This window comes from Amblyomma americanum, chromosome 4 (genome assembly GCF_052857255.1).
Source record: "Amblyomma americanum isolate KBUSLIRL-KWMA chromosome 4, ASM5285725v1, whole genome shotgun sequence".
Lineage (NCBI taxonomy): Eukaryota > Metazoa > Arthropoda > Arachnida > Ixodida > Ixodidae > Amblyomma > Amblyomma americanum.
Genome location: NC_135500.1, coordinates 56,403,059 through 56,415,398, shown reverse-complemented (window position 1 = coordinate 56,415,398; position 12,340 = coordinate 56,403,059). Strand labels below are relative to the sequence as shown.

Below are 12,340 nucleotides of genomic sequence, written 5' to 3'. Positions count from 1 at the left end.
ATTTAATTTTTGTAACACAAAACGTACAGTTTCGTTTTCACTGCAATAGTCATCCGCCGTCAGAGGGCCTTAAAAATAAGCCTCCTTCCTCGAGGAGGCTTGTCGCGGAGTTGTAGGAGTGATTAAAACGTTAAATTTTCAGAATAGTACGGCGTCATTATAAGGTACAAGGTACTAAAATGTAAGTCTAATAGTCTGTCAAGCCCTTGACGTAGATGTCGGGAACGAGAGCAAATGGAGCGTCAAGTAGATGCGTGACTCGCGGTTGTACTTCATTTTCGGCAGTCTCATCATCCCTGTTCTCCTCTATTTCAGAAAGAAACAAATCATCTGAAGCCATCAATTTAATTGACAGCAAACCAAATCGGAACTTCCGAGCAAGCATCCACGAGGAGAGCAAGCGACGTTGCACAACGACAACGCAATGGAGAGCGCCGAAGTGATAGTCCCCGTGCTGACGACCCCTCCGGGTGCTCCCCTGACCGCAAGCAAGAGCAGCTGCCCGTGGGGCAACGCGTCTTCGACGCCGCAGCAGGACGTGTCGTTTGCGGACGTGATGAGCGAAGAGCTGGCTCGCGCGCTGGAGCAGGAAGAGCTGGTGTCCGCCGCGCACGGGTGAGTTCCCACTTTCGGATACGAGCTTCCTCCGGCGGGCGCACACCCGATTCTCTCAAGCATTTCTGTGCCGGCATTTGTGCTAGACGAACGTTCCGGCGGCTCGAAGTGGTTCGTATCCAGTGACACCTCGCGATTCACACCTCCGTCGAGCGACTCGCACGTAGTACTTTGAAGGCGGCGCCGTGTGATATGGACGGCTGCGAGTTGCGGTGCATGGAATACACGGGCTGTCGTCGTGCGTCGACACTCGGCAGCACTGCACCGACTGGCCACTGCGTTGCTCCTACCGCCTGTCGGACTGTCGCCGCTCGCAGCCCTGTCTAAGGGGTTTGCATGAGCTGTTACCGAACGCTAGACAGCTGTGAGGGAACTAGAGTAAAGCTTATAATATGGCACACTGCAGTGGGTTACTAGGGATTCACAATTTCACCAGCGCTGCGACTAGGAACAAGAACAGAGAAGGAAGACAAACCTAGTCGCAGCGCTGGTGAAATTGTGAATATGTACCAACTAGCTCAAACCACCATTTTGTTACTAGGGATGAGTCATTGTCCGAAATAAGCAGTCTTCATTTTAGAAACGAAGCTGCAGTGTTGCCACTTCAACTTTGCGTGTGGTCATGGTATGGCCATTTGTGACCTTACATATTCCCTAATGTGGCTAGGCTGTAGGAACAAACTCATTTACGTAATGTCTTTCCAACTAGCTGGAATGTGTGGCTTGTAAGGAAGCCAAACCTTTGCATGGTAGCCAGGAAGCAGTGCGAAATGAAGACACCACAACTCCAAAAATAAACTGCTTTGGAGGCTTTCTGTTGCCACCTCACCCGTCATTTTGTACCAATCTTGGATGACAGCATCTTTAACGGTCAAATTACGAAAGAAAGAAAAATCCTTACCTCTACATTATGCTAGGTATTCAAAAGCTGGTGTGAGAAAAAAAATAGTTAGCACCACTAGAATTTAGAAATCAGCATGTTGCCAATTAGCAACAATTAGCATTTGGTCCATTTTGTGCAGCTAGTTTGAGTTTTGGGAAAGACCAAATCAAAGGCCCGGAGTCAGTGAGCAATTTTTAATCCAAAAAATGTCTTCCTGTTCTCCCCGCAACATTTATCAGAGAATGAGAGGCGAGGAATCGTTGGACGCTGGCTGGAGGTCACACAATTGCAGCCCCTGTTTCTTCACACATCTTGCTCACAGTGACATCAAACATCTGTTTGCCTGTTGAGGACATGTTGATATCAGACTTTGCTTGCAGGTCCTGCGTAGTAATGAGTACAGGGCGTGCAAGCAGTATGTCGTGAATTCGCGACACTGGGTAGTAATGGGTAGTATTGCCCAAGCAACGCAAAATTGTTGCCGAAGCGTAGTCTGCATAGTTTCAAAGGTATGTTAATAATATCGTGTAAATGTTGCTAATGTCACTATTTTTATCATCAGGTAAGTTACACAGTAATGTTACTACAACATTTTAGTAACTTTTTATAGCTTTAGTACAGCGTACAAGCGCTTACATATGCTTTATGCAAGCACGTTGCAAGACATTACGATATGTCACACCAGTGCTTTTAGTTTAACGCAAACTGCAATAGCGCCATCTGGTGTCAAAATAAGAAAATATATTTTGGCTTTTTTTTTTTTTTTGAGCCGAGCACAGCACGAGGGGTGCTACAGGTACTTCTCTTCACGACCACATGGGCGTAAAAATTCAAAAAAGGTGATCCACTTGAAACGGGCACATGTTAGGCTTAGGGATACTGCAGCCGGCGAACAAAATGAAAGACCGTAAATTCATCACTTTGGAGTGTTGTAGGTGAGATGAGGCAAAGTGAAAGCCTTAAGCCGCATTTATAGCCATGATCACGCTAAAAAACACAGTAACCAACAATGAATTCTCTCTGAAGCAGGCGACCTCGAAACCGCCGACTCGTCAACGCTAATCTCCTAGGATACGTAAGGGCCAGACACGGTGAACTCAAATTTTCATGTCCACTAATCTAACATACGCAAAAGCTTGCTCTTGATTAGCGTTTAGTGTACGGTATTCCTTTGCGTGTCTGCATAGACTAAAGGCTCCGTGCTCTGGTATGGTGGTGCCGACAGCAGCCACTTCACTAGCGGTGCCTTGTGGCACTCGCCGCGTGACCTGGACACCCAGTGCGTTTGCGTCAGCCCAACCGCGTAGCAGATGCGCATTGACAGAGCTGCCAGATTGGCTGCAGATTTCAACGCATTGAAAGACTTGATGCCACCGCTGCGTCACTGCTGCTACAGTTATAGTTTCAGTTGCTTTCAGTTTGGGCCGATCATCAATTGCGAGCAGCCATGATTGTGTTGCAGTCCTGATGGTATTGCAATGTCCAGCAGTGCAGTTCAACTTATTGAGATTAAGTGCCCCTACAGTTTGAGAAACAAGTGTCTGACCCAGATAATGAAATCAGCTATGTACCTCTTATCCACCATGTGAATGGTCAGTTAGAATTGCAAAAACGCATTCTGACTACACACAGATAATACTCTACGTCCTGAGGATTGACTTTGCTTTATGTATGCTCCCCTCAGAGAAGGATAGCTCCAAGCAGACGAAAAGACAATATGCTTTTATTTGAGGTATTTCATTAAAGCACTAATTACATAAATTCCCAATATGTGCCCTCCATTAATATTTTGGTTGTATTTTTCTATTGATAAATATTTCAACTCCAGAAAGGGTTCTGCGATATTGTGAAATGCAGGAAATAAGTATACAGGATTTAAGCCACTTCCTATTTTTCTCTTTTTGATCCAGAAAAGAGTGTTGGGTGGCGGGAACATAACAATTAAATGTACAAAATTTTAAAGCGTTGTAGTCTAGAAAATGATGCAAATGCATACACAAAAACTTAGGTCAAACAATGTGAAAAACGACATAAGCACTCTCAGAAGTATGATGTCACACCTACAGCACACGTATGCATGCAAAAAAGAGAAACAAAACATAGAATCATAACAATGAGGAAATTCAGATGGCAGCTCCAAGAACTCCATCGTAACTCATAGCCTGTGACCGACCCCCTTAGCGCATTCCTTCCCTCTACACAGACACAAAGCAATTTCTGACTCCTACCAGTGATGGCACATTTAAAAACACCCCAGTCAATGTAAAAGCCCGCCCAGTTCACACTCATGAATTTGGTTGCGCAATGAACTAACTCTTCAAGCAATAAATTATATCTTCGGTACCTTGCCTGCAGTGTTTTATACCCGTTATGACATAGGTAAACACAGCAGTTGGCAGAGCCACCCATATTTAGCAAAGTTTGTTTTGGCCTTCAGAGGAAACGCCTTGCCACTCGCCTCGCTGACTGCAAAGTGAACAAGAGAGCGGCGTCCACCTTTTGCCACCCATGTTAACCAGACGGTGCCACTCAAGCTCGGCAAACTGCAGCACACGGAGCCTGTACTAAAACTGCCTGTTGATATGACATTATCCTAATGTTGGATTGACTACTGCACAAAATAATGTTACCACTGCACACATGCACATCATATGTGACGAACGAAACACATGCACATCATATGTAAAAAAAAAATGACCCTCTGCATATTCTGCAAGGGCAAAGTGAAAAGAAAGTTTCAGGGCAATAGAGCACAAGGTGCCTATTTTTTGACAGGTACATAATTAATACAGCAAACATTTCCTACGCATCAATCGTGCCCGAAAGACTGTGTCTCAGAAACATTGCGAACCAGAAAACTCCATCACATTCACCAGTCGAGCGAAGTTATTTTGTGCATTTTTGAACTTGTAATGACAAAAAATTAGAAATACAAGTGGGCATGATCGCGTTGCTAATACCTTTTTATTAAAAAGCCATATTAGTCCATGCTGCCATCTTTGTGTGAACATTACGCAAATACATTCTGTAAAAACGCACAAGCGCCTTCCCAAGTGCTACTCTTATGTTACTTTAGTATCCTCCAGTTATATTGTATTTGGTTTCACAAAAAGCAGCAGGATTCAATAAATTAGTTATATTGTATTTGGTTTCACAAAAAGCAGCAGGATTCAATAAATTACATTACCAGTGCTTTATTAGACTTGTCAGCATTATGTTACAAGTTTCAGTTCACAAATGTCTAGACGTGGACTCGGAAACGTTGGGCACATGTTTACACTAACGTTGCCTTCGTGTGCTCGTAACTATTACTGTAACGTAATTGTGAAACCTGACAATAATGTACCGCAGGCAACGGTATATTAACATGGCGTTCTTTTACTCTTTGTTGTATTTACTTTCCATTTGTGGTGCTCGGGCATCACGCTGCTGCCTGTTATTATTTTATTCCATTATGTAACCACCTCGGTTACCATGGCAACCACTTTGAAGCTGCCGTCTTGGATTCTATCCGTGGAATCAGCATAGCCCGGAGGCTCGAAATGCGACCAGTATATATGCTCTAAACTAAGAGACCAGTGACTCGCCAAGCAGCATCCGAAATGGCCCGACTGGCCGATGTGTGCTCCTGATGGCAGCTGCGGGTTGGTGGGATACGAAGTTACGCTGCTGAGCTAATCTCAGCAATGGGGGACTTCCGATTGTTGTCGCACTTGCCATAGCGTGCACTCCTGAGATACGTGGGCACCACTCTTTCATGCAATTCAGATTCGAGGGGAGGGGGTGCCTGTTTGGATCATCGCTGGCAGCGCAGGTCGTACCTCAGCACGCCCCCCCCCACCTGAATTAACGAGCGTCCGAGGTTGTGCTCATAGTTCAATTTCTGAATTAACGGGGGTCGAATTAACAAGATTTCACTGTGTTAGCATTGGGCATTCAGTACAAGGCTGTATACAAAGGAGGCTCCTCCAGTCACTTATCCGCTTATGGTGGCTGGTGCTTGGCTATCAAGTGTGAGGTCAGAGTGTTATAGGAACTTCATCAATCTAGTTTTATTGAATGGCATCTAAGTGCGGAGTTGGTCATGCGTGTGCAAAGGCTCAGTCGGTGCCCGTTTCCCTTTTGCTATACATGTGCAGTCCTGACAGGGTGTGCCTGTCCTTGCAGCAACCACCCCGTTGTGCCTTTGGTTGGCGAAGCAGTCACTGCGGCTGCTGGTGCAGAGGTCTTCGTGGCTGAGGAGGACTGCAGTGATGACCACGCATTGGCACTGCTGCTCCAGTCCGAGTACGACCGCGAACATGACACTGTGCTTGGTCGCGAGGAGAGGAAGTTCAATGGGGACAGCAAAGGTACAGGTGGCTGGCAAAGGGGTGTAGCAGGTGTTTGCGGCTGCATCACATATGCCTGTGTTTGAGAATCACAAGCCAAGTCGTGTTGCCCTTAGTTATTCACTGTTCATCTGCATGCACGACAGTGGCACCCAATTCTCAAACTGGCATTTAGTCTCACAGGCCTCTTCAGCATTGCATAAGCTCATTAAGTGGTCCCGGCAGGGAGAGGGGGAGCCTAGCTTTTAATGTCACATTTTTGACGGAGCAAAATTAGTATGGTCAGTAGTTTTGACAACATGCATAAAAATGAGAATATTTCCTGTTAAAGCATGATGCATTCTTTGTTTATGATTGCAACCATTGCGAAGTACATTCCTTACTAAAGTACAGGCTTTGTCTAAAGTAAAGAACCTTGGGGAGGGGGGGTTGCTTGTTTCCAAACAATGTGAGGGGGGCTTGTAGCATCCGTGGAAGACCCAAGTTTCAGAGTGGTGAGGGTGAGCGTTTTCCTCACCTTCGAGAGATATGGATTGTTTACAATGCTTAACAAGCCACACGGCATCACCCAGAGGCAACCCCCCCCACCCCCACCCCCTCTCCTTCCCCTGGGCTCTACACTTTTTACAAAGGGTGGTGCTACAGTACTTCTACACATCAGTACGAAAACTGAGCCTGTGGGAAGATAAAGAAAGAGATCTCATCCTGCAGTGAATACGAGAGGCCAACAGTTCTTGTGGGACAGAGATATTCTTGCCCTTATCATATTTCACATGGAAGTTGGAAAGACAAAGAAGCACTGTTGACCATTCCTGAGGTCTGATTCTGTGTTCGGTAATAGTGCGTTTTCAGCCAGTAAATCCACTCTCTGAAGTTAATTGCTGCTTAAAATGAAAGCATTAGTAGTATTTATTTATTTGTTTGGTATTCATGACTGTTTGCATCTTTTATCTTTACTGCTAAACAAAGGTTCTGTGTGCAGTGGTGCTATTTTAGGCAGGGAAGCAACAAAATACAAGTCTTCAAATCATGACAATCTTTAAATCATATTCTCATGCAGAAGTTGTGTCATCGTCACTTCTTTATTTGTATTTTATACTTTTACAGCGATAGCTGTTAGGCGCCCGTCTCTGGCTTGCGCATCGCCGTCAGCATAACCAGTGGGTGCGTTACCATGGTTACCATGGTAGTGCACACACCGGTTACCATGGCAGCCCGGGTACGGTTATCACCCCGCATGACACCACATAGGATGTGTTAAGGCTTTTATTAATGCTGTGCGTCTGTGTCTCATGGTCTGATGTCACGTTATGTCACAGCCAGCCTGGGTTGCATACGCCTATGGGTAGCTCTGTTTGGAACAGCAGCCTGCCAAAACTAAATGCCTACACAGCTATTATTGAATCTCACGTTGCATAGTTGTAACCGTCCTGTGATTTTTCTTTTTTGCTCGCTAAAGGTAGCTGCCGTAGTGGCTCAGTGGTTATGGCACTTGGCTGCTGACCCGAAAGACACGGATTCGATCCCGCCCACAGCGGTCGTATTTTGATGGAGGCGAAATTATGAGGCCTGTGTACTGTGCAATGTCAGTGCACGTTAAAGAACCCCAAATGGTCGAAATTTCTGGAGCCCTTCACTACGGTGTCTCTCATAGCCTAGTCGCTTTGAGACGTTAAACCCTCGTAAACCTTTTGCTTGCTAAAAAGGATTGTTGCAGAGCTGTTCACGCAATGGCATTTTGGCTAGCAGAAATAAATGCTCTCTCTCTCTCTTTTTTTTTTTCTGAAATGCCAAAATGAAAGGCAACAAGTCATTTTTTAACTTACCACTAGCACTGGTAGACCAGCACAGACTCAAACATAATTGTGGGTATATTCCTACTGTTTGGCCATATAACACGATCAGAAGTATGCATTTGGTCTGTCTGGCATGCTGTTCTTTTTGCACTACTTCATGTGCTCAAACCCTAGCCAAGAATGTTGTGGTATCCCTGACCGACCTTGGGGGTGCAGAATTAAAATAAATACTGCCCCGACGGGGTTTGAATGCGTGGTGACACGAACAGATCAGCTTCACTGCATGAGAGCACTATGCTATCACCGCAGCCGGTTACCCCTTGTGCGAAACTGCAACACACTCTCGCAATGTGCATTGCTCATCGTCGACTTATCTGCTCCATCTGTGGTGCAACAGATCAGATCAACTTAGTCTCGATCAGAGCTTAAACTGAGTCTAATATCGTCGCCAGACGTGCCGACGACCCAGTAGAGCAAAACTGTGAGCAAAGCAGGCTGAACACATGCTTTCGTACGTCTGCTTGGTTTAACTACGTTAAAACCCTATCACTTTTTTTCTAGTCTCAAAGCCAAAGCGCATTCTGCTGTAGTCTCTGCTGCATAGCTGTCCATGGTTTATTCTTTTGTTATGGCTAAAAATCAAGCTTATGTGAATGTTTACCACTCATTCTCTTCTCTCACAAGGCACAGTTGTGCTTTGTTCACCTTGCGTCTATATCCACAGGTACATGTCAGTTTATTTAATGACCGAGGAAATAAAGTTGCCCTTCAGAATGGAGGTATAGTTGGTTGTAAAGAACCAACTAATGTTGTAGTGTTTCTTTTTCAAGTTTTTGACCCCCTTATACTTCAAAACATTCTTTTGACCACTTTCTGGCATTCACCGTGACATCATGGTGCTCTTTATTTTTTTTTTTCTATTCAGTGTGACCGGTATGCTGTTCTGTTAGGCATTAGTGATTAAAGTTGAGGTTGCTTCTGAGCCTGTGACTTGCTGTATGGCACCTCACTAGAGTGACAACTATCGTCTTCACACTTTCTCGCAGTAAGCGTGTCGTTCAACAACTACCGGCGGGCGCGGGAGCCAGTGCTGACGGACTCGGAGGAGGACGATGAGGATGGGCTAGATGGGGGCCTTGGCTCAGGCGGCGCCCGGCACTGGGACTCATTTGAGCGCAACCAGAAGACAGCACCGGCCATCGGCCGCTCCGGGGTAGCCCGCCAAGCCGATGGCGGCTTCACCACCAAGCACGATGCCACCGTCTGCGGACGCCGCAATGCCTGCCGGTGGGTGCGATGTGTGTTCCACCGCTCTCTCATGCCCTGATATCGTCACTAAACATGTTACAGCAGACGACCATAGGAATGGCTGGAAAATGTGGTCAGCCTGTTGATGAGCAGGTGTCTTTTGTCACAAAAGGAGCTGGCATGTGTTTGCGCACCCTCCTTGTCCATAATGCAGCTATTGCATTCTTTGCTTGGCCCTCATGTCCTTTGCTTTAGGTTACAGCTTCTGCTTGTCATGCTACTTTTGTGAAACGCTTGGCACATTCCTGAAAAGTTGTGCACCCTTTGTTAAAAGTGAAGAGCTTAAGAGGTTTGCTTTTAAGCGATGGTACACAACTCATTATTCATCGCCAGCAATTCAAATCTCTTGCCAGAAAAGGCCTTAAGTGAAGTGGACTTAACTACAGAATTGAGAAGCATGCTCCATTCATTTTATTAATGCGGAAGCATTAGATGGGCTCATCGGCGCAAAAACCCGGCATTGCCCAAAAAGTTTCATTGTTACAAAACTCATGCTTGGTCGAATCGGTCTGGCGTTGTCAAAGGTAGAAAAATGCAAAATGTTAACTATAGTCTGGTACAACTTTAGAAGACAGGAGAGGCCCTGCCCAGATGACCGAAGCGCAGCAGCCAATTGCCTCCGCGACTAAAGAAATAGTCCCGCTCAAAAAATTGTGACTGCTTCTAAAACGCGTATTTCTCTGTATAAATAAGATTTGTGTATCTTGATGAGTGGTTTAGTAAAACTATCATGATGCAAATGCTTCAGCACATGCCGGATCGCGAGAGAAAAATAACTCCGTGCCTTCTACAACGCTGTGCGTCGTCTGCTACGGAGCGAGATCAACGGCACCGGGCGTGTAATTACAAACCAGTCTGGCTCAATAGCATAGGATTCATATGTACTTTTTGTGTGTTTTCACAAGCTTATTTTTTTAAAGTGTGAGGCTTATTTTTCAATTGCTACTTGTTTCTTTTTTTTTGCGGTTGCGAACCTACAATCTCGTGAGTTCACGCATGTTCGCGCACGGCATTCCGTACCTCTTTTGCGCCATAGAGCCCAGCGAGGGGACATCGGAACGCGAGCTTTTGTTGCCGAACGAGCCTTGTGTCGCATCGATGATCACACCACCAAGGAGCCTCGGCAAGAGCAAGAGCGGCCGCATCCTGAACAGCGATTCACGCAACATGATCTTCCACTGCTACACGTTTTGGCGTAACAGGGAGCCTGAACGCAGCGTAGAGGAGACGAGCAAGTTTGTCGCTGACATGCTCGGTGTCAGCGAAAGGACTGTGTTCAGGGTGAGGAAGGAAGTTAAAGCTTCGCATTTTTCGGGTGGCAAAATGACGACGCCGTCCCGAAAGCGCCCACGCAATGCGGAGAAGAGAAGATGCAGCGCGAAGTTTGACAGCTTCACGTTGTGCGCGCTGAGGTCATGTGTGCACGATTTCTTTCGCCTCAACGAGATACCGACGGTCGAGAAGATCACTACCGAGTTCTCGGAACGTATGGAACTCCCATCACTAAGGCGGTGGACTGTGCGTCGCCTGCTTGCCGAGATCAGGTTCAAGCACGAAAAGAGAAGCCGCAACTCGCTGCTTATCGACCGGGATGACATCACCGATTGGCGGAATCGCTACCTCCGTGACGTGGAGCGCTACCGAGCGGAAGGCCGAAAGATCTTCTGCCTGGACGAGACATGGGTGACGGCGGGACACACTCGGTCGATCATGTGGACAGACTCCGTGGTGCAGAAGCGCGGACGACTGTTCGCTCGAGCAAATGGCCTAACGACGGGTCTAAAACAACCTTCTGGGAAAGGTCAGCGCCTGATTGTCACGCACATCGGCAGCGAGGATGGCTTCGTCGACGGCTGCTTGGATGTATTCCGAGGCCAAAATACAGGCGACTACCACGAGGAAATGGACGGCAATCGCTTTGAGGGCTGGTTTAATGGCGTTCTGCAGAAGTTGCCAGCTGGTAGCGTCATTGTTTTAGACAATGCACCTTACCATAGCCGGCGAGAAGAGAAATTGCCAACGACGGCCTGGAAGAAGGAGAAGATACAGGAGTGACTCACAAGCAAGAAGATCACCTACACTGAAAGGATGATAAAGAAGCAGCTGCTTGAGCTGGTGGCATCTGTAAAGTCACGCTTTCTGAGCTACATCGTAGACAATGCAGCTGTAAGCGCCTGTTGCATTGTACTCAGGCTCCCGCCGTACCACTGCGAATTTAATCCCATTGAGCTTGTTTGGGCCAAGGTCAAAAATGGCATTGCTGCGGACAACAGAGACTTCAAGCTGTCCACGGTCGACGCCATCTTGAGGGAGAAAATCAAGCACGTAACGGCGGAAGACTGGGCGAAGAGCGTTCAGCACGTGATGGACTTGGAGGCAAAGTTCAGACTTGACACGTCTGGGAGTGAGCACATTCAACCCATCATCATCCAGCTAGGTGAAGATGACACTGAAGAAAGCGACTCCGACTGCGAGCTGTCTGGCATTGAGCCACTCGACGAAGCATAACGGCTTCTTTTAACGAAAGAACAGCCTTTATTAGGGCTACCAAAATTTTTCCCGTTAATTCGCAACAGACAACCATCCATTCCGTGACCTCTGAAATAAATAAGCAGTTTCATTTATGGCGTATTCTTTACAATAGAAGCTCAATTCTGATAAGCAACGTCCAGCACACATTGTGCTCGATTTAAGAAGTGGCATAGAAACATGTTTAAATGCTGGTATATCTGAATTGAAACACAAATGTTAACTCTGATTATCTTTGGCGGGCTCAAAATGTTCATTCAGGCAGCCACCATCTAGTTTGATGGCCCCCATGTTGAAATAACAGTATTCAAGGCACGCTTTATAGCTCTGTTAGCAGTCTGCACTGGAAATCGCAGTCATGTCATAGCCAGTGCTGCTGCGATACCAGTAGTCAACAAGAAACTGACAGCCACTGTTAGCAGCTTGCACGCCAAAGCACATTCATGTGGTTGCATTGTTTATTTTGGTTATCTGGCTCACACAAGTAATGAGAATAAGAGAATAAATATAAAGCATCATTAGCTTATTTAGGCCCAAAATGCTCATTCAGGCAGCCATCGTCGAGTTTGACGGGCCCCATGTTGAAATAACAGTAGTCAGAGCACGCTTTATGGCTGTGTTAGCAGTATGCACTGAAAATCGCAGTCATGTCATAGCCAGTGCAGCTGCGATACCAGTAGTCAACACGAAACTGACAGCTACTGTTAGCAGCTTGCACGCCAAAGCACATTCATGTGGTTGCATTGTTTATTTTGGTTATCTGGCTCACACAAGTAATGAGAATAAGAGAATAAATATAAAGCATCATTAGCTTATTGAGGCCCAAAATGCTCATTCAGGCAGCCATCGTCGAGTTTGTCGGGCCCCATGTTGAAATA

At 46.3% G+C, this 12,340-nt stretch overlaps 1 protein-coding gene across 2 annotated transcripts in view; it reads left to right on the top strand.

The window, feature by feature from the left end:
- The first annotated feature begins 58 nt into the window (after window positions 1–58).
- Window positions 59–12,340, top strand: part of LOC144127956 (serine/threonine-protein kinase RIO3) — a 93,077-nt gene continuing 80,795 nt past the window's right edge. For both annotated transcript variants that reach the window (XR_013313643.1, XM_077660975.1), the window contains exons 1-4: window positions 59–181; window positions 316–615; window positions 5,666–5,850; window positions 8,672–8,912. Coding sequence is in view for 1 of the 2 variants with exons in the window: in XM_077660975.1 (XP_077517101.1) it covers window positions 425–615; window positions 5,666–5,850; window positions 8,672–8,912 (617 nt within the window). In the remaining variant the exon portion in view is untranslated. The remainder of the gene's footprint in view (window positions 182–315; window positions 616–5,665; window positions 5,851–8,671; window positions 8,913–12,340) is intronic.